Source organism: Nicotiana tabacum, chromosome 14 (assembly GCF_000715075.1).
Source record: "Nicotiana tabacum cultivar K326 chromosome 14, ASM71507v2, whole genome shotgun sequence".
In the NCBI taxonomy this organism is placed as follows: domain Eukaryota; kingdom Viridiplantae; phylum Streptophyta; class Magnoliopsida; order Solanales; family Solanaceae; genus Nicotiana; species Nicotiana tabacum.
The window spans coordinates 111,040,446-111,063,911 of NC_134093.1; the positions used below are offsets into that span (position 1 = coordinate 111,040,446).

Here is a 23,466-nt window from a genome sequence, read left to right on the forward strand (position 1 = left end):
AGTGGTGCCCTTTGCGGGTTTTCACCAGCTAACCTCTCTCATTTCTCTTGTCACAATCGCCTTGTAGTGCTCTTTGTGAGTTTTGTCACAATCGCCTTGTAGGCTCTCTCATTTTCAATTTCTTTGCTTACCATCACCTCATGTGCCCGTGTGGGTTTTCACCAATAAGACTCTCTCATTTTATTTCTCTCGTTTGGGTTGTATCATATCTGAGTAACTGTATCCTCCAATTTTGGACATCTTTACCGATTGATCGGAAGGACTTGAATGGATTTGGGTAGAATTTGAATTGCATTACAACCTTGGAAACTTTCAGGCAAAAGCGCCGCCAAACCACTATAAATTCTGCCCATGTTTCATCTTCGGGGGAATTTAGATTTTTATTTTGGTATGACTGAACCCCAGAGTGAGGCTGCCTATGTATCCTTTCGGAATCAAGTCGAACGTAGTTCAAGGAAACATTTTGTTTTTGTTTCATTTTTGTTTTGATCTGATTTTTTTTTTTGATAATCGAACTTTCAGGTTCCAATGAGGGTGATCAAAGAAGAGTAACCGGCTCAAAGGGTTTACAAAAGTTGATAGTGTTTGTGTAGCGAGAATGAAAGCCTTCATCATCCCAATCGAAGAGTATTAAGACTGCGAAAGGGGTTAAACATAATACCTTTAGACCGCATCCGCATTGACAGTTGTTTTGGGGTCATTCCCTTCAATGTCTCCCAAGTACAATGCCCCTTTTGGCACAAGTTTTCTTATAATGTATGGACCTTTCTAATTCGGAGCAAACTTTCCTTTTGCTTCTTCATGAGGCGGGAGAATACGTCTAAGAACGAGTTGCCCCACTTCAAAGTTTCTAGGCCGTACTTTCTTGTTGTAGGCATGGGCCATTCTTTGTTGATACAACTACCCATGACAAACTGCGGCCATCCGCTTTTCATCAATCATAGTTAATTGTTCCAGCCGAGTTTTGACCCATTCATCATCCTCGATCTCTGCTTCAACAATGATTCGAAGAGAGGGAATTTCTACTTCTGCAGGTATTACGGCTTCAGTGCCATAAACCAATAAGTAAGGTGTAGCCCCAACTGATGTGCGCATGGTTGTGCGATATCCCAATAATGCGAAAGGCAGCTTCTCATGCCATTATCTAGAACTTTGAATCATTTTCCTGAGGATCTTCTTGATATTTTTGTTTTCCGCTTCAACGACGCCATTGGCTTTGGGTCAGTAAGGGGTAGAATTATGATGCGTAATTTTAAACTGTTCGCATACCTCCCTCATCAAATGATTGTTCAGATTTGCAGCGTTGTCGGTAACGATAGTTTTTGGAATACCAAAACGACAGATAATATTGGAATGTACGAAGTTCACCACTGCTTTCTTGTTGACGGCTTTAAAAGTGACCGCTTCGACCCATTTTGTGAAGTAATCAATGGCAACCAAGATGAATTTGTGCCCATTTGAGGCTTTCGGCTCGATCGGCCCAATAACATCCATACCCCAAGCAACGAACGGCCACGGAGCTGACATAGGATGCAATTCTGAAGGCGGTGCATGAATCAGGTCATCGTGTATCTGACACTGACGGCACTTCCGGACAAAACTGAAGCAATCCTTTTCCATGGTCATCCAGTAATAACTTGCCCGCAGGATTTTTTTGCATGGACATATCCATTCACGTGGGGGCCGCATACTCCTGAATGCACTTTGTTCATGATATTTTCAGATTCTTTGGCATCCACACACCTTAAAAGATTCAGATCTGGAGTTCTCTTATACAACACTTCTCCACTTAAGAAGAAACTACTGGCAAGCCTTCTAATGGTTCTTTTTTGGTCTCCATTGGCCTGCTCACGGTATTCTTTTGTTTTCAAGAACCTTTTAATATCATGATACCATGGTTGGTCATTTGGTTCTACTTCAACCGTGTTGCGATAACCATGTCTTTCTTGGATTTGAATCTCCAACGGGTCAATATGGACCAAGATATGGCAGCATTGCAGCTAAGGTAGCTAGTGCGTCAGCTAACTCATTGTGGAATCGAGGAATATACCTGAATTCAACAAATTTGAACCGTTTGCTGATATCTTTCATATGTTGTGTATATGGGATAAGCTTGATATCTTGAGTTTCCCATTCGCCTAGTGCTTGCCGAATTATCAAATCAGAATCTCCCATGATTAATAATTCTTCTACATCCATATCAATTGCCATGTTCATGCCCATGATGCAAGCTTCATATTCAGCGGTGTTATTCGTACAGAAGAACCGAAGTCGGGCTGTGGCCAGATAGTGCTGACCCGTGGGAGAAATCAAAATTGCCCCAATCCCAACACCCTTTGTATTTACAACCCCATCAAAGAACATTTTCCAAGTCATAGTGTCTTCTGGATTACTTCAACTGAATTCACTTCCTCGTCTGGGAAATAAGTGCTTAGAGGTTGGTATTCATAATCAATCGGGTTCTCAGCTAAATGATCGGTCAGGGCTTTGGCTTTCATGGCCGTGCGGGTGACATAGACAATGTCAAACTCAGTGAGCAGGATTTGCCATTTGGCTAGCCTTCCCGTTGGCATCAGTTTTTGGAATATGTACTTTAGAGGGTCCATTCTGGTTATGAGGTATGTGGTATAGGCCAACAAATAATGTCTAAGCTTTTGAGCGACCCAAGTTAAGGCACAAAAAGTTCTTTCCAGCAAAGTGTACTTGGCTTCATAACCAGTAAATTTCTTGCTCAAATAGTATATGGCTTGATCTTTCTTCCCGGTCGCATCATGTTGTCCGAGGACACAGCCAAAAGAATTCTCTAGAACTATTAAGTACAAGAACAAAGGTCTTCCAGGCTCAGGCGGAACCAACACCAGCAGATTTGACAAATATTCTTTGATTTTGTCAAAAGCTTCTTGACACTCATCCATCCATTTAATCGCTGCGTCTTTCTTTAGCAGCTTAAATATGGGCTCACATGTGGTAGTAAGCTGAGCGATGAACCTACTGATGTAATTCAATCTTCCCAGCAAGCTCATGACCTCTTTCTTGTTTTTCGGAGGTGGCAGATCTCGGATAGCTTTTATCTTTGTTGGATCTAACTCAATACCCCTCCGACTGACTATAAACCCCAAAAGCTTCCCATATGGAACTCCGAATGCACATTTAGTTGGATTCAATTTCAAATCATACCTGCGCAGGCGCTCAAAGAACTTTCTCAAATCCTTCACATGGTCTTCCTGCGTTCTGGACTTAACGATCACATCATCCACATACACCTCAATTTCCTGGTGCATCATGTCATGGAAAATGGCAGTCATAGCCCTTATATAAGTTGCCCCGACGTTTTTCAGGACGAATGGCATGACCCTGTAGCACTAAGTGCCCCATGGTATGGTGAAAGTTGTCTTTTCTGCATCTCCTTCATCCATCAGGACTTGGTGATACCCAGCATAACAATCCACGGAAGACTGTATCTCATGTTTGGCACAATTGTCGACAAGGATGTGGATGTTGGGTAATGGGAAATTGTCCTTAGGGCTTGCTTTGTTCAAATCTCTATAGTCCACACATACTCGAATCTTCCCATCCTTCACTGGTACTGGGATTACATTGGCCAACCATGTGGTGTATCAGGCTACTCAGATCACACCAGCTTTTAATTGTTTGGCAACTTCTTCTTTAATCTTATCGTTGATGTTTGTTTTGAATTTTCTTTGCTTTTGTTGGATAGGTGGACAACCGGGATAAGTTGGCAACTTGTGTACCACTAGATCGATACTTAGTCCTGGCATATCGTAATAAGACCATGCAAACACGTCTTTAAATTCAAACAAAAGTTGGATCAATGCATCTCTAGTTTTTTCCTCGGCGTGAATGCTTATCATGGTCTCCCTGACCTCTTCGGAACTGCCCAAATTAACTGGCTTGGTTTCATTTAGGTTTGGCTTAGGCTTATTCTCAAATTGTTTCAATTCTCGATTTGTTTCCCTAATAGCCTCATCTTCATCATATTATGGTTCTTGATTTATTATTTCACAAATAGACAACGTTTTAGGATCTGTGCATGAAGTCCGCAAGCATGTCATGCTATTTAAGCTTGCATTATTAGAACTGAAAAGAGAAAGATAAGAAAAATAGCAAAATCAGAAAGAATAACAGGGACAGATTCATAGATGATGAAATATTAATTTCATTTCATTGAATTTAAATATAGGAGGGTTTACATCGGAATTTGAAAAGACAACAAAAACTAAAACATTCGAGTTACACCCTGAAATAACTCGGAATACAAAAAAGATGGCAAGACTGAACTACCGGGATTCCCGCCTGACTGGGAATGGAGTAACCTACCAGTTTTGCAATTTAGCATTGGGTCCCATGTATTGCACCTCAGCAGTGCTCGAGCCTTCGCCCGGTTGTACCATGTAGACTTCATAGAGCATTCACCTCATTGCCTCACAGATGTCCTCAATTGCTTTGGCTGTGAAGGCCTCCTTTTCTTCTTCTATATACCTTGGCTTAACAAATGACTTGGCGAGATGCGGGGCTGGCTGAGGCAGGACCCATCTATTTTTCTTACGTTTATCGGCCCATTTTTCGTCGGCACTGGTAGCTTGGAAACCTATTCCAAAGAACTTCTTATTGGCAGAAAAGGTAACGGGCTTTGTGACGCCTTGTAAGGATACCCCTAGCCCTTTCCCGAGCTTGTACCCATGTTTGATCATCTCACCGGCGATCATGATTGATGCGCTTGATAAACAGGGTTGAGGACATGGGGTTCCTTCTTCGCACTGGTGTGCGACTATGATTTCAAAGGCTTAGTAGACGATATGTTCACTTCCCTCTCTGGCCTCCAGACATGGGACTGATGGGTCCCTGTAGATTGACTGTTCATCTTCTCCATGGACCACTATTTCTTGGTTCTCATGTTCAAACTTGACTATTTGATGGAGAGTAGAGGGCATGGCTCCCGCTGCATGGATCCATGGTCTTCCTAACAGAAAGTTATAGGAAGTGTCCATGTCCAACACTTGGAATGTTACTTCAAAATCTATGGGGCCAATGGTTAGGATTAAGTCAATCTCCCCTATCGTGTCCCTCTTGACACCATCGAAAGCACGCACGTAAACATTGTTTGGTTTGATCCTTTTAGTTCTAATTTCCATCCTCTACAATGTTGATAGAGGGCAAATATCGACTCCGGATCCTCTGTCCAACATAATCCTTTTTACATAATATCCCTCACACTTGACAGTCAAGTGAAGGGCCTTGTTGTGGGTGGATCCTTCGGGAGGCAAATCATTTCGGCTGAAGAAGATTCGGTTGACCTCAAAAAATCGCTCTGTCATTCTTTCTAACTGTTCAATCGTGGTCTCAATTGGAATATATGCCTCATTCAGTGTCTTTAGAAGCACCTTTTGGTGTTCGTTTGAGCTTATCAGTAGAGACAAGAGTGAAACCTGGGAAGGGGCTTTTCGCAGTTCATCAATTATAGCATACTTCGAGGTTTTCATCTTCCGAAAGAATTCCTCCGCTTCTTCAGCATTTACAGGCTTTTTGAGGGGGAAATGCTTCTGCTTGGTTTTGTTCAGCTCTTTTGGGTTATGATACTCCCAGATTGGTTTGTTTCATTCACTTCCTAACTTCTTTCCCTTTATATGTGACAATTGTCTGATTGTAGTTCCAAGGGATGATAGTAGTGTCTTTTATGAGATTTTGTGGCATGCGGCTAATGATCAAAGGCTCATCCAGCCTAGGTGGAATGACTGGCCTCCGTGCCACGTAAATCCCTTTTGGTATATACATCTTTGGCAGATTTGGTGTGGTTTTCCTCTGCTCCAATCTCTTGGGAGGGCTTAACATGAGTTGTCCCTTTCTGGGGGCTCTTGGGACGTAAAGAATGGCCTCTTTGGAAGGTTTTGCCCCTGTCTTTGCTTCCCCGTCCTTTTCTTCATTTTGGGGAGTGGAATTCATCTTTTTCTCATCCCCGACCTATTTTGCCACTGCTTTAGGTTTCTTCTCTGAATCAGCAATGGAAATAATCGCTTTTAATGCAGGGTCAAATTCTTAGTCTTCACAGATCATCCTGATGACCAACCCGTTGTTATGGGCTGGTAACGGGTTGTTGGTTACGTTGGGGACTTTCTCATCCCTTAACACTACCCTCTTCTATTCGATCAGGTTCTCGACTGCTTTCTTAAGGGTCCAACAATCTTCAGTGCCATGCCCTTCCACCCCGGAGTGATAAGTGCACCTGATACCTGACCTATAAGTTATAGATTCTGGGTTCTGTCTGTTTGGAGGTACAGGCTACAACATGCCCATTTGGACTAATTTAGGGAAGAGGCTGGAGTAAGACTCACCAATGGGGGTGAAGTCAGTTTTCCTGGGTGGTTCACGAGGACGGGTGTTATATTGGTAATTGTTCTGAGGTAGACGGGGATTATACGGAGCTTGGTGAGGAGGATTGTTTCTTGGAGGTGGAGCTCTGTTTTGGTTGTAATGTTGTTGTGGCCTGGTGTATGGTTGGGCGTTCATTACTGCATAAGGATGAGGGGCCATAGCATAGGTTGCATCATGGTGGGGATAATAATATTGCGGGGCCCTGGAAGGTGGACCAGAATAATCCTGGGGTCGCCGAGAGTTTCTTAAGCTCGAAACAACCATGGCTCCCTCTTCTTTTTTCTTCTGGCTTGCTAAACCTCCCGAGCCGCTCTGAATGGCTTGGGAAGTGGGTCTTAGAGCTGATTGACTTAAGATGCGGCCTGGTTTTAGGCCGTTCTCTACCATTTCTCCAATTTTGATGGCCTCCGCGAACGGTTTTCCCATGGCAGACATCATGTTTTGGAAATAATCAGCCTCTTGGGCCTGTAAGAAGACACTGACCATCTCAGTCTCATCCATCGGGGGTTTTACACTGGCCGCTTGTTCACGCCATTTGATAGCATATTCTTGGAAGCTTTCTGAGGCTTTCTTTTTGAGGTTGGATAAAGAATTTCTGTCCGGAGCTATGTCCACGTTGTATTGGAATTGCCTTACAAAATCCCTGGCCAGGTTATCCCATATATGCCAATGGGAGATGTCTTGGTCCATATACCACTCAGAATCAATTCCGTTGAGGCTCTCTCCAAAATAGGCCATTAACAGCTCCTCTTTTCCACCATCACCCCTCAACTGGTTACAATACCTTTTTAAGTGAGCAATCGGGTCTCCATGTCTGTCGTATCTTTCAAACTTTGGTGTTTTGAAGCCAATGGGAAAATGCACGTGAGGGAACATGCACAGATCCGCATATGAAACGCTCTTCTGGCCACTCAAGCCCTGCATGTTCTTGAGGCTCTACTCGATGCTTTACTTTTTTGTGCTATCTCCTCTTGTTCAGGGTTTCTCACGACTTTCCCATGTTCTATGGGAGACTCAAATTATGGGTGCTGAGGTTAGGAATTTAGGGTAACCCGAGCGGTGTCCAATTGGAATCAGGGAGCTTGGAAAGTAAAAGTTGATGGTTCGAAGGTTTGTCGAGGCAGTGTTGGTTGTGCCATGCTCTAGGTTGGTGGTGTTGTGAACACGGTAGATGGTATTCCTGAAGATGGTGCCTGGGGGCAAACCTTAGAAGGCATTCTAGTGAAGTTTGTTGACATGGTGGGGAACCCAAATGGCATGAATGGGTTGGCTACTGAGATAGGGACATTGGTAGTTCCTCCCGTCCTCGAGATCAACTCGGGGAAACCAGGGATAGTACTGGGTGGCTCCCTGCCATTGGACCATGCATCCAACATTTCTAGCATGCGGCATCTTAACCGCCTATTCTCCTCAGCAGTTGCTGACTCAGGATGTGGGATAACTAATGTAGGGCTATCTTCGGACTCAACGATAAGTAGATGACTCTCTGAGGCCATGGTGATACTTTCTTTAGATCTCGTGAAATAAGGGTGTGAAGCCAGATTACCACCACAAAACCAACCACCTAAAAATAGAACCTGTTCTTTTTAAAGCACACACAACAAACCAGTTAGTTTGAGACATTTAACACATAGGGAATCACATATTGGGGATGTAATGCACCTAAACAGTTAAACGTTTTGCTAAGATATTTTGCAACGGCTGCGTGTTATATCCCAGCTTTATTGTCTCTCTCCTTTGCTTTCTTAATTACTTTCTTTTAGGGTTATGATCGAATCCTACGTGGATTGTCTACGTATCATGACACCGCATGAATCAAATCATTACGTAGTTCAGGGGATAGATATAAAGTAACAAAGTGCATTTTTTCATTTCATTAATAAAGGATATCTCTTTATTTTGGGTTTTTCATTACAGGGAATTAAAGTACTAACAACAATACATACTCAAAACAATTTAAAACTCTAGAAAGCAGTAAACTAAACACTCAAAAATTGGTTAATCAAAAGTACATGAGAGCTTCTACTGGTCTTCTTGGAGCCTGTGGGGCATTAGTTGGTCTTTGCACGGGCCTTCGCGCAATGTATTCCTGAAGATGGTCCAAGTCATCCATTACTTGGTGGACGAAGGTCATCATAGAAGCGAAAAACATGGACCTAGTCATGTCTTCACACTCGTGACATTTCATCTCGACATAGTCAGCTATTTCCTTGATCCTAGTTCTGATGACTCCTTTCTCTTGAAGCAGACGCCCAATCTGTTGTGCCCGGGCTTCCAACACTTGTACACTTGTGTTGTTTTGGTCCTGTAGCTGTTGCACGCTTTCTACTAGTTGGCAGATTAGTGTGTAACAATGCTCTTTTTCTGTTTTGAAATCTTTGGTTTGCTGGACCATTTCATTCCCAAGGGCAAACAGCTTTTCCTTTAGAATTGTTATTTCTTTGCCATGTGTCTGTCTCAAATGGTGGGCCTGTTCTTCTGCTCCCTTAGCTAGTTTTGTTTGAGCATCTAGCAAATCCTTTTCAGTTTCTATCAAGTCAGCTGCATAGTCATGGACCTTCATTATTAAGTTGTTGATGATCTTTTCATCTCTCTCGCTTCTTACAGGCATTTCGGCAGCTATCCTCATATTCCGGAGTTGGGCTCGGAGCGCATTGTTCTCTCGGGTTAACTTTCTCTTTTCACCTTCAGCTACCTGTTTCTCATTTTTTCCTCCAAGGCATGGATAGTGGCTTGATATTTCTTTTCTTTTTCTCCCCAGGCCAACCGTTCTTGGATCTTGTCATCAAAAGCTTGAACATGAGGCCTTTTGGTGGGCCTTTCTGGCTCGGGCTTTGGTTCCTCATCAATGCAATTCCTTTTCTCAAACCATGCGGCATAGCCCGGATCTACTTCACCTCTGGAAAGATCGGGTACTTGAGTATCCTCTTTCAAGTATTGGCACCCATTCCAGATTTGTTGAATTAAAGCTTCGGGAAGTGGGGCTTCGGGATATAGCTCAATAACTTGGACACTCAAGTCTTCATCCTCATGTACTACTTGATATCTTCCCAATTGCCTCAGAACCCTTTGGGGTGCATATGGTTGGATACTTCGCAAGCCTATCAATAGTAAATAATTCTTTGTGGTTGACATATATATAACTTCCCTCACCGGGAGCCATTCTAAAGTCCACTCAATCTGATTTGCCTTTAAAGCTCTCAAGTGGGCGATCCAAGCTTCAACCCCTTCCGGGGAGTTGTAGTTTTTCACTCTTTCTTCATAGCTGTCAATGAAGTTGCTCTTGCTTGGACCGTAGTTCATAAATTTCGGATGATGGCAAAGATGTTCAATTAACCACATTTGTAGAAGAATGTTGCAACCTTCAAAGAATGTCGCCCCCGACTTACACTGTGTCAATGCCCGATAAATATCCGACAATATTAGTGGAGCGAGTGTGTGATCTTTCTTGTCAGTTAGGACTTGTGCAATTCTGGCCATACGAATATCAACTGTCCCCTTTACATTTGGGAAGATCATGACACCCAGAAATGCCACTATGAAGGCAAAACGACGGTGAACTTTCCAAGTATCTTTGCTTTGTTTGTTGTTCAACCTTTTTTCACGCGTTTCAAATCCCTCTGGATGCCCATACTGGGAGTATAGGAAGTAGAATGAGCAGCAGCCCTCATTCACACGGTTCTTTCTTATTTGCTTACTGATGTTCATGATATCAAAGAAACAACGCACTGATATGGGCCTCGGGAATATGAGTTGTTGATTTCTCAAACCCCGACCAAAACCTGTATACCCCGCTATTTCCTCCAAGGTGGGAGTGAGCTCTAAGTCTGAGAAGCAGAAGCCATTACGGACAGGATCCCAAAAGGTCACTAAAGCCTTGATTAGGTCATTTTGTAGCTTAACTTTCATGATATCGGTGAGAGCACCCAGATGTTCGACTACCCAGTCTTGACCCTCTTTGTCTAAATCATACCACCACATTTAGAGCTGTAGCGGAGCTTGCTCTACGGCATTCAATGGTGGATTCTGGACGGTATTCATTCTGTACCTGTGAGCGGGTAGGGTTATGGTTGACTCTAATTTTGAAAGACAAGACCAGCAGAAGTAAAGGTGTCTATTTGTGCAACCTCGACCAAAATGGTCATTTTGCAATAGTGGCCCCTTCATACTTTTGAATAAAGTTTTGAGGTCGAAGTAAGGCACTTTTTTGGGAGAAGTGATGATTTATTGACAGACATGTCTGTTCTTAGCGAAAATAGCCCTTTGATAATTTAAAGGTATTCCAAGGCTATTCCGGCAAAAACGGTGCAAGACTTAACCGAAGCTGGGTCGATTTTATTTTTGATCAATGGACACACTTTATTTATTTGATTGGAAAAAATTAGGGTCGGCACCAATGAGGTTTGCCTACGTATCTCACATCCGGTGAGAATCACACCCACGTAGTTCGGTCAGTTTTGACAAAATTAGAAAAGCATGATATTGATTTACTTTTATTTTTGAAATGCATTTTCTTTTTCTTTTTCAAAACATTTTGGCAGAGTTTCAAGGCATTTTCAAATACCGGGATTTTCAGGCCAGGGTGAATTTTCTATTCTACCTCACTCTTGGTTTTTTTGTTGTTTTTCTTTCCTTAGTCGGTCAACAAGCAAGCCGAAACAAATGAAGGCACATGTAGTAGGTAAGATGCATCAGGATGGTCTTCTGGGTACACATGTCCTAGATGGACCCAACCCATGTGTTGCATCCCCTAAGTCAAATGCACGTGATGCAGATAAGCATTCCTACTAGGGATCCAGCGTGAGGCTATGTTATTCTAGGTTTAAACCTGGGGTGTGTTCTAGACATGGTTTACCCAAGCGGACAACTTGAGCCGAGGTGGGAGCGACGTACCGGGAGCATGAAAGTCTACCCGGCCTAGTGGCTGATCCATCCTTGTTTTATTTGGTATGACCTCTAACAAAAAAGTGGGCCACGCGTACGTGTGCACCATATTTTTAGAAGACTCGGAAGGGAGGCGTAAGAAGACAGTTTAATACAGTTCAAATAATATTAAAGCGGTACATGAGCGGCAATTAGCACATTTGGCAGACAAAATATAGTAATATCAACAATCAATAAAGCCAAGTAAAAATCACAATAACAAGCTCGAATTCTTGAACCCTGAACAAGAGATTCTGGGTTCGATCCCCACCAGAGTTGCCAGAGCTGTCACACCTCCTTCTTCTCGAGAGGAATAGGGGAATTGTTTCCAATTAAAGTGACATTAATCGAAATGGGATTATTTATTTAATTCAGAGTCGCCACTTGAAATAATTTTATGGTGTCCCAAGTCACCAGTTTATTTAAAACTTCCAAATCAAGAAAATTGACTCTATTTGTGGTCTGCGATCATAGAAAACCGGGTAAGGAATTCTTTTAACCCGGGAGAAGGTGTGAGGCACTCTCGGATTTCGTGATTTTAGCATAGTCGCTTTAATCATACCTAGCTTAATCGATTTGTTTAATTACATATTTTAAACCTAAGTGTATTTGACCTTTTACCGCTTTTAATTATGGTGTTTATGGATTTAATCTTTGAAACAGATTACATGTGTGTAAGTCTGCTTTGTTTAGGGCACTAAAATTATGTTACGCGAACGTGTACACAATTAATTATATTTTATTAATTTAAGATTGTTTGGCTGAAGTTGTGCGAACGCATACCTCGATTTTATTTTGGATATCGAGATCATGTCACACGTACATGTACGCAATCACGATAAAAATCCGCGCCTAAAGCATTTCTACGAGTGTTTAATTAAGGTATTTTATTTACTAAGATTGTTTGGCCATGTCACGACCCAAAAAATTCCCTCCGTAGGATGTCGTGATGGCACCTAGTCTCTAAGACTAGGTAAGCCTATCAATGCAGAATAATAATAAATATCTGAAATAAATAAACTACAATTCAAACAATTTCAGCTCCCAAATTTCAGTATAAATAAGTCACAAGCTTCTAAGAATTTATTCTCTATGTCTCTATACATCAGAGTCTAAAGCAAATAAGGAAGACAATATAGTAAGATAGAAGGGGACTCCGGAGTCTGCGGACACTGGCAGATATACCTCGAAATCTCCTCGTACAGCTAGTTTACTGATGCGTGGTCTGATAAGATGTACCTGGATCTACACAAAATGATGTGCAGAAGCGTAGTATGAGTACACCACAGCGGTGCCCAGTAAGTGCCAAGCCTAACCTCGGTAAAGTAGTGACGAGGTGAGGTCAGGTCAGGTCAGGCCCTACTAGAGAATAAATAATGACATGGTAAAAATAGTTAAATAATATAATAAGATAAAATGACAATGGAAATGAATCAAGTAGTATGTCACATTTAATTACATCAAATAATGGCAAATAAATACCTCGTGGAAACAAAACAGAATTCTTTTCAACTTTAAGAAAATCACAACAATAATCAAATGCAACTGCGGCCATAAATCAATATCAACAAGGGCACTCCCGAGGTACCGCCTCGTAGTCTCAAATTATAAAAAAATTCACAACATCACATTTCGTTATCTCACCGCGGGAGCCTTCACAATTTATTTGAAAAAAAATATTTTTCCCGAAATAGCATCCCGCGTTTTAGCCATCCTTATCACACCGCATGAGTTCTAGTAGTTCCCACTACTAGCCACGCGTATCAAGCCACCCTTATCTCACCGCATGTGTTTCAATACCCAGACCTTGTACCACCGCATGCGTATCAATATCATAATATATTACAATTTGCACCTCAGGTGCTCAAATAATTTAACTTGCCAAAATAATTCAACAACAATATTTTTTCACAATAAAGAGCTCACGGCTCATGTCAAAATAATTCAACAATAATATTTTTTCACAATAAATAGCTCACTGCTCGATCACAATGAGTACGAAAATCTTACAAAAATATTCAGGAGTAAATAATTCAGGATAATAATATTTCAAAATATTTAATACGTTGCTTCAATATCAAGTTAAAAATGTCAAATACTTCATATTAATAATATTTAATTTAAAGAAAATCAACATTCAAATAATGCATAAAATAAAAGTAACCAAGTTCCAACTAAACAGATAAAATAATTAGCAGGAAAATTCCACGCACCAAAACTTTCTGGCGAAATTTATGCAACAGAAATTTCCAGCAACCCTCTTTGTCCGAAATCCATTCTGTTTACCTTCCGAAATCCACCCGAGACCCTCGGGACCTTAACCAATTATTCCAACATGTCCCAAAATACAATACGAACTTAGTCGAGGCTTCAAATCACATCAAACAACATCAAAACGACGAATCGCACCTCAAATCAAAATCTATGAACTTTGAACTTTCAAATCCTATATCTTGTGCCGAAACACATCAAATCAATTCGGAATGACTTCAAATTTTGCACGCAAGTCATAAATGACATAACAGACATATTTCAATTTCCAGAATCAGATTCCGACCTCGATATCAAAAAGTCAACCCCCGGTCAAACTTCCCAAAAATTTAACTTTTGGCATTTCAAGCTTAATTCCATTACGGACTTCAAAATAAAATTCTGATCATGCTCCTAAGTCTAAAATCACCATACGGGGCTGTTGGAATCATCAAAATTCTATTCCGTTATCGTTTGCATATAATTTGACATCCGGTCACTATTTAAACTTAAACTTTTAATTTTTCATCAAAATTCTACATCTCGGGCTAGGGACCTTGGAATTTGATTCCGGGCATACGCCTAAGTCCCAAATCACAACACGGACCTATCGGAACTATCAAAACACTAATCCGAGTCTGTTTGCTCAAAATGTTGACCAAAGTCAACTCAGTTGAGTTTTAAAGCTCTAATTCATATTTTAATCCATTTTTCACCTGAAAACTTTCTGAAAAATTTTACGGACTGTGCACGCAAGTCGAGTAATGATAAATAGTATTTTTCGAGGTCTTAGAATATAAAATTAATTATTAAAGTTAAAGATGACATTTTGGATCATCACAGACCATGGTCACACGAACATGTACCTTGGTTTGTTTTTGACATCACAACTATGTCACGCGTGCGTGTACATAATTGTAATAATTAAGTTGATTATAAATATCTTAAGTTATGCTTACGTCTCTAAACTAAATACTCTATGTCATATGGCTAAATGCAAAGGTTCGATACTAGGTGATATGTTTGTTTGTATTAGATAAGGGCAGCCTATGTATTATCTGTCAAGCAGGACTAAATTTAAAGTTTGAGGCCTGATAAGGACTGAGTCCAGATGAACTCTAGCCCAAGACATATATTTGGGCCTAGCTAATGAATTCAGTTCAAAAGAATTTGGGCCTGCTTGAGTCTAATTGACTCTGGCCCAATGCATATTTTAAGGCAGCTAGATGAACTCAGTCCAAACGATCTGGGCCTAGTGATCATGGAGTCCAAATGGACTTGGCCCAATACCGTGTTATTAAGCAATCAATCGACTAAACATATTTAATTCAGAAGAATCTGGGCCTGATGATTGAGTCCAAATGACTTTGGCCCAATTTTCATTTTTATGAACAAATAAATGAAATTAACTAAAGACATTTGGGCCTAGTGATAATGAGTCCATGTGACTCTGGCCCAATTTTCATTTTTATGAACAAATAAATAAAATTAACTAAAGACATTTGGGCCTAGTGATAATGAGTCCAAGTGACTCTGGCCCAACTCAATGTTATTAAGAATTCAATCAATTAAACACATTTAATTCAGGAAGGTTTGGGCCTAATTATGAGTCTGGATGACTCTGGCCCAATATCCATTTATGGACAAATTACTCAAAAATAATTTGGACCTGATGATAATGAGTCTAAGTGACTCTGGCCCAGTGCATATTTGTGTGAATGAGTTTTGAAATTAAAATTTGTAACAGCAAAATTATCAGATTTTTACCTATATTTTTGTTTATCTAAAAAAAAGAGTTAACAGGGGTCTTGGGATACGAATAAAATAAATTAAAATTTTGGTTAATTTTTAGATAATTTCCTACTGATTGCCTATGCCTCTAAGTAACTTATGTTAAAATGCTAAGTTTAAGACTCATTGTGTATTTGTCACGATCCAAAATCCAACTAGTCGTGATGGCACCTAATCCAACCCGCTAGGTAAGCCAATTATCAACTAATCTAATTTCAATAATAATTATTAAATCAATTTAAGTGAATAAAGGTCTTAATCTTGTACAATCCCTAAGAACCGGTAGTACAAATCATGAGCTTCTAAGAATAGAGTATACAAAGCGGAAATAAAATAAATACATAGTCTGTTTGAATAGTACATAAACAAAGCTTTTATAAATCTAAGGCTACCATGAACAAGAGGCAGCTACAACAGGAACGCAGGTACATCTACAAATCCCGCAACCATCGAGCACAGCAACAACAACAGTCAATATCTGCACGCAATGTGAAGAAGTGTAGTATTAGTACAACCGACCCCATGTACTGAGTAAGTAACAAACCTAGCCTTAGGTTAAAAGTAGTGACGAGCTTCTACCAAGGTCGGGTCCAAAACAACTAATTCACAACAGTTCATAACGACATAAAGCAAATAATACCATAAGTAACTCAGAGATAAATGCTCAGTCACATTATGATTTCAGAAATAGTAGTTCTTCCTTTCAAGTACATCAGTGAAAATCCAAATCTTTTGCCAAAGTTACCAAAAATGTGAATACGTTTGAAAACAGAAATTGTTCCAAAATTCTTTCAATAATAAATAAAATATCTCATTTTCTTTCCGGATAACCAGTGTAAAACAAATGCATCACTATGCCCATCTGTCAACATGTGTGAGAAATCATGAATAATGTGATACCGTACAGCATGAGGAAAAACACATCTCTATGCATATATGTCATGTGTGCATGCCAATGCAATGTATCTCAGAGATTGCACTCATGTACTCACACTCTCTCAGAGTACTCAATCTTATTGTCTCGTATTCTCTCTCATTGTGCTCATCACACTCAATCACTCAGCGCTACACAATACCTACTGTGGCGTGCAGCCCGATCCCTGTTTATAGTCAACTGTGCTCACTGGGGGTGTGTACAGACCACGGACAACTCACGTGCCATAATATAAATATATGGATCCGCACGGCCAACTTACGTGATGCAAGGCAAACTCATGTGCAATAATAATATAAGGATCCGCACGGCCAACTCACGTGCAATATTAATATAAGGATCCGCACGGCCAACTCATGTGTTGCACGGCCAACTCACGTGCAATAATAATATATGGATCCGCACAGCCAACTCGCGTGCTGCACGGCCAACTCACGTGCAATAATAATACAAGGATCCGCACGGCCAACTCACGTGCTGCACGGCCAACTCACGTGCAATAAGAAGCCAATAAGGCATGCTACAGGTGGGCAACCCCGATCCATATAATAGTAATAATATACATAAAGCCAACATGGCCTGCTGCGGCATGCAGCCCGATCCCAAAAATATCCTCACAATCAGGCCCTCGGCCTCCCTCAGTCATCAATCTCTCCAGTCTCTCTCTCATGGGCTCACAATGTCATAAGAATAACCCAAAATGATGATATGATGTATCAATAAATAATAACAGAGACTGAGATATAATATGCAAAGAAATGAATATGACTGAGTATGAATTTTCAATTTAAAATAAATATTTCACATCAATATGACCTCTTTGGGTCCCAATAATACTGGCACATAGCCTCAACATGATTTTTAATATACTTTTTAGTTCATTTTCTTTAACACATAAAACTGCATGGAAAATGTCAAGATTATTTAACTACAAAATTCCACAGAAACAATTATTTCATAATTTCTATAGTGCACGCCCACACGCCCGTCACCTAGCATGTGCGTCACCTCCCAATGATTTACATAATACATACATTCAGGGTTCATACCTTCAGCTCCAAGATTAGAAGAGTTACTTACCTCGAACAAGCCAAATCCAATGCCGAGCAAGCTAAACAATGCTCCAGAAATCTCATTATGTGCGTATCAACTTCCAAACGGCTCGAATCTAGTCAAAATAATTTGATTCAGCCCACAAAAATTATAGGAATTAATTCCATATCAAAATACTAATATTTTCCAAAAATCCGAAATTGCGACCCAAAAATCACCCGTGAGGTCCACGTCTCAGAATCCGATAAAAATCACAAAATCCGAACCCCCATTCAACCACGAGTCCAACCATATAAAAATTACTCAAATCCAACCAACACTCGGCCTTCAAATCCTCAATTTAAACTAAGAGGGTTTTCAAACTTTTCCAACTTAATTCACCAATTAAATGATAAAAACAACCATGGATTCGGGTAATTTAACCAATATTGAGTTAAGAACACTTACCCCGTTGTTTCCTCTGAAAATCGCCCAAAATTTGCCTCAATCCAAGCTCCAAATCGTTAAAATTGAAAAATGGGACGAAGTCCCATTTTTGAACTTAAACTTTCTGTCCATGCCTCTCTTCTTCGCGAACGTGACATGCCCACAAATTTAACTCTTTGCGAACGCGACCGTGGCTTCGCGAACGCGAAGCTTTACCAGCTCAGACCTTCGCGAATGCATAGAACAAGGACTCGGGGTCCCCAATCGCCTCACTCCTCTTCGCGAACGCGACACCTCTCACGCGTTCGCGATGCACACACAGACCATACCTTCGCGTTCGCGTTCGCGTTCGCGTTCACGTCCTCTCCTTCGCGAACGCGAAGAACAAAACCTCACACTCAGAAAACACTCTGCGCGAACGCGAGGGCCCACTCGCGAATGCGAAAGAGAAAATCAGAAAAATGCAGCAACAGATCAGCAATCTCACCAAGGCCAAAAATGATCCGTTAACCCCCCGGAACTCACCCGAGCCGCTCGGGACCTCAACCAAATATACCAACAAGTCCTAAAATATCATACGAACTTAGTCGAGCCATCAAATCACCTCAAACAACGCTAAAATCATGAATTGCACCTCAATTCAAGCCTAATAAACTTTGAAACTTTCAATTTCTACAAATGACACCGGAACCTATCAAATCACGTCCGATTGATCTCAAATTTTGCACCCCAGTCATAAACGATATAACGGAGCTATGAAAATTTTCAGAACTGGATTCCGATCTCGATATCAAAAAGTCAACCCCCTGGTCAAACTTCCCAAAAATTCAACTTTCGGCATTTCAAGCCTAACTCCACTACGGACCTCCAAATAATTTTTCGGACATGCTCCTAAGTTCAAAATCACCATACGGAGCTATTAGAATCATAAAATTAAATTCTGAGGTCGTTTACACATAAGTCGACATCCGATCACTATTTTAACTTAAGCTTTAAAGCTTGGAACTAAGTGTTCCAATTCATTCCAAAACCTCACCGGACCCAAACCAACTGCCCCGGCAAGTCACACAACAATTGTAAAGCCCAATTTGAGCAGTAAATAGGGAAACGGGGTTGTAATACTCAAAACGACCGGTCGGGTCGTTACAGTATTTAAAACAAAAATCAATGCCTTTACTTGAATTATCAATTTAATTTATCAGCCAAAATTTTAGAGTACAATCTCATAGACCCAATTGATTTGGGCCTGAAAATGTACCTTGATGGCTATTAAGTTTGCTTGTAAAACCTAGTTTTTCATGACTTAGAACTGATGGAATCAGATTTACTATATTTGATTGTTTCAAATGAAATGGTAAAACTACTAATTAAACCAGCCCATTGTACCGGATAGTATAATATAAAAGCTAAATTATTACATTAGTGATAACAAATCTATCTATTACTACTTTAATATATTTTCTAAAAATGTGTGTGTGTGCTGTTTTTGTTTCTACTATTACACGCGCACATACAGATTCTGTGAATATATAAAGCTTTAAATAGGTTTTTTTATAGTTTTAAGAACATTTTAACATGAAAACTATCATGATTTAATGACTAAAGCAGTATGAATAACTAACCACTCTCAACCAAATAACTTTATGTAATATTCAAACAGAACACAGATTTTTGACAACCAGTAGAATCATAGTCATGATACAGCAAGATTTAAACATTTAAATTGTTTAAGAAAGTACCTTGATAGTAGCAGAAACAAATAAGTAAGAAAATAAGTCTCTAAAAGATTGAAGTAAAGCAGCAGCAATGAAACCTAGTAGAATAAGAAGACGGCCAGATTTTAAAAATAGGAAAGGAATGTATATTTTTTGATTCTGAAAGATCAAGGTTGATTTTCAGAAGTTTTTCCTTTGAAAGAGAGCAAAATCTCAAAGCAGTCTATAATGTGTCTATAATGTGTCTGTAATGTGTATTCCGATCTAGAATCAATCCCCCTCTAATTAAAAAGGAGGAGTGTATTTATAGAGTGAGAGAGTGAAAAGGGATGAGAATTAGGGTACAAAAGAATCTGCCAGAATTCCCTATAAATTAGGGAAATGGCATCTTTCTTAACATAAATGGACAGTTGTCCAATTTCTAGTACCTTCCTTATCTCAGAAAAGGGACAAGTATCTAATTTCTGAATATTTTTGGATCTTATCCCTATTATCCTACTTAGCATTGGGACAGTTGTCCCTATTCTAAAAGTTTCTAGTATTTTCTAAATAATTTTTAGAATTAGGATTTCAAAACTGACCCTTAAGGGTCTTAGAATTACCTCAGAACTAGATCGATTTTGGGCCTGAGTTAGGTGACTCTGGGCCTAAGGACTTTGGGCTCTTTTAGCTTTCACAAAGCTATGGGCCTATCTATTCATTCAGACAGGCCCAATTTATGAGCCAAGTAGAACGGGCCATTTCAGTGAGGCCCAGCTCTTAACCAATCCAAACAACAGTAAAAAAAAAGGGCAATTAATTTAACAAAAAATAAAAAATAAATAAAAAAGCAGTAATAATAAAAATAAACTCATAACTAATAAAGATAAAACATAAAAATAAAAATAGAAAAAAAAAGGTAAATAAAATAAAAAATAACAACACATATTAAAACGCTTAATAAAAAATTAAGGAAAATAGAATATGTCTAAGCACTGATTTTATATTTTTTTATTTAAGATTGTTTAATTTAAACAATTTAACCAAAATATGAGACAGTAATAAATAAATAAAATTAAAAACAAGAAGAACAGTAATTGACAATAAACACAAAATATAAAGATGAAAAATAGAAAATAACATAAATAAATACCAAAAAAAGATCTAGCCGCTAAAAACCCTCATGCCAAGACTCCCGTCTGGGATCTGAGATCCTTGATGGGAGATCTTGGCAGGAGGATTATTAAACGGATTAGGTTGAAAAATAGAAAATAGATCTAGGGTTTCGGAGACCCTAGATCTAAGATCTAGGGTTTTTGGTGGGTTTTTTGGGAATTTGGTTGGTAGGGTGAGGTTCAGGGAGGTGAGGAGAGCGTATGGTATGAGTTTGAGGGATTTTGGAGGTCCACCGTCGCCGTTGGCGATTTACAGCGGCGGGATTAGGGTTTCTGGGATCTAAGATCTAAAATCTGTCGATTTTGGTGGGGTTTTGGGGGGATCAGTTATTATGGTGGGATTCTAGAGGGTGAGGAGAGTGTATAGGGTAAGTTTGGGTGGCTTTGGAGGTACACCACCGCCGTAGGGCGATTTCCGACGGCGGCGTGGGAGGTGTGTATTGGGGCGGCTAGGGTTTGGTTAGAGAGAGGTGAGAGACGGGGTCATCTCTAGGTTTAGATATGTGAGAGAGGGGGATGTGACGAAATGAGGGGGTAGGAGTCGTTTGGACATGTATATACTAAATGAGAGGCGAGTTCCGAGCCATTGGATCTTGTAAAGACCAACGGCCAGGATCGCCTGGCACTTAGTGATGGGGCGGACCGGTTCTGGGTATTTGTCACGACCCAAAATTTTCCACCGACGAGACCGTGATGGCGCCTAACATTTCACTTGCTAGGCAAGCCAACGTTAGAAAAATCGTTAAACCAATTCCTTATTTCCATTCAGTAAATAACAATAATTAACTAACAACAACAACAACAATAATAACACAGTAAAATCCCACTAATGGGGTCTGGGGAGGGTAGTGTGTACGCAGACCTTACCCCTACCCCGAAGGAGTAGAGAGGCTATTTTTGAAAGACCCTCGGCTCAAAAAAAAATAAAAAGACAAAATGACAATAATTAACTAAGATGAAATATAATAAGTGTGGAATATCATAAAACTATATTAATTACTACCACCCGGATCTGGAGTCACAATTCACGAGCATCCTAGAATTTACTACAAGTAATAGTCTGAAAGAAATACAACTGTCTGAATGAAAGAAAACAGTAGGACATAAAAGATAGACGGGGACTTCAAGGTCTGTGAACGCCGACAGATCTACCTTGAGTCTCCGAACAACGGACCAGTAGCAAATCTCGATCAACCTGAGCCGGTATCAAAATCTGCACAGAAAGTCCAGAGTGCAACATCAGTACAACCGATCCCATGTACTGGTAAGTATCGTGTCTAACTTTGACATGAGGGAATAGGTATTGTGTGAGTATTTGCTTCGTATTTTGTTGTTGAATACGATGTATAGTTGAGGTGACGAGCATCTATGTGTTGTGATCGAGTCATAGTATGCGAGTGAAATTCCATTCTTGTAAATTTATAGTCTTAAATCTTGTTATAAACGACCCCGGAATAGAATTTTGATGACTCCAACAGCTTCGTATGGTAATTTTGGACTTAGGAGCGTAATCGGAATTTTATTTGGAAGTCCGTAGTGAAATTAGGTTTGAAATGGCTAAAATAGGAATTTAAGTTTGGAAGTTTGACCGGGGAGTTGACTTTTTGATATCGGGGTCGGAATCCAGTTCTGAAAATTTTAACTGCTCCGATACAAACTTGTCACGACCCCAAATTCCCTCCGTAGGAGGTCGTGATGGCATCTAGTCTCTAAGACTAGGTAAGCCTATCAATGCGGAATAATCATAAATATCTGAAATAAATGAACTACAATTCAAATAATTACAACTCCCAAAAACAGGTAGAAATAAGTCACAAGCTTCTAAAAATTTATTCTCAATGTCTCTATGTATCAAGGTCTAAAGAAAAATAAGGAAGCAACATAAAAATGATAGAAGGGGACTCCGGAGTCTGCGGACGCTGGCAGATATACCTCGAAGTCTCCGTGCGCATGTAACTCACTGACGTCTAGACTGGTAAGATGTACCTGGATCTACATAAAAAGATGTGCAGAAGCGTAGTATGAGTACACCACAGCGGTACCCAGTAAATGCCAAGACTAACCTCGGTAGAGTAAGTGACTTGTCTAACCTTACGTGGGAGAAATTTCCCCTAGGATTGGTATTAATTGTAATATGATGAAAGTCGTGTACACGAGGTGACGAGTGTGTACACGGACTAAATGTGAAGGATTATGTGTTTAAATTATGAAGATCACTATTGCACATTAATTAAATTATTAAATCTTGTTATATTCTCCATCATTGATTTGATTTGTATACATTAAATTTGCTTGACCTTTTCCTGCCAATTGTTTTACCTATTTGGTTGAAACATGGTTTCTTTTATTCTGTGCATTATTTGAAATTGATTTTTTTAAAATTAAATATTATTAATATGAAGTATTTGACATTTTAAATTTGGTATTGAAGCAACGTATTAAAGATTTTGAAATGTTATTTTGCTAAATTATTTATTCCTAAATATTTTTGTAAGATTTTTGTACTCATTGTGATGGAGCCGTGGGCTCTTTATTATAGAAAAATATTATTGATGATTTATGTTGGCATGAGCCGTGAGCACTTTATTGTGAAAAAATATTGTTGATTTATTTTAGCAAATTGAAATATTTGGGCACTTGAGGTGCAAATTGTGATATACTGTGATATTGATACGCATGCGGTGGTATAAGGTCTGGGTATTAAAATGCATGCGGTGAGATAAGGATGGCTTGATATGTGTGGCTAGTAGGAAAAACTACTAGAAGTCATGCAGTGTAATAAGGATGGCTAAAACGCGGGATGCTATTTCGGGAAAAATATTTTCTTTCA

General features: G+C 39.8%; 1 protein-coding gene across 1 annotated transcript in view; it reads right to left on the minus strand.

Moving 5' to 3' along the window:
* Window positions 1–2,376, minus strand: part of LOC142169091 (uncharacterized) — a 39,826-nt gene extending 37,450 nt beyond the window's left edge. The window contains exon 1 of the mRNA XM_075230298.1: window positions 2,051–2,376. Within this exon, the coding sequence (XP_075086399.1) occupies window positions 2,051–2,376 (326 nt within the window). The remainder of the gene's footprint in view (window positions 1–2,050) is intronic.
* Between the last annotated feature and the right edge of the window lie 21,090 nt (window positions 2,377–23,466).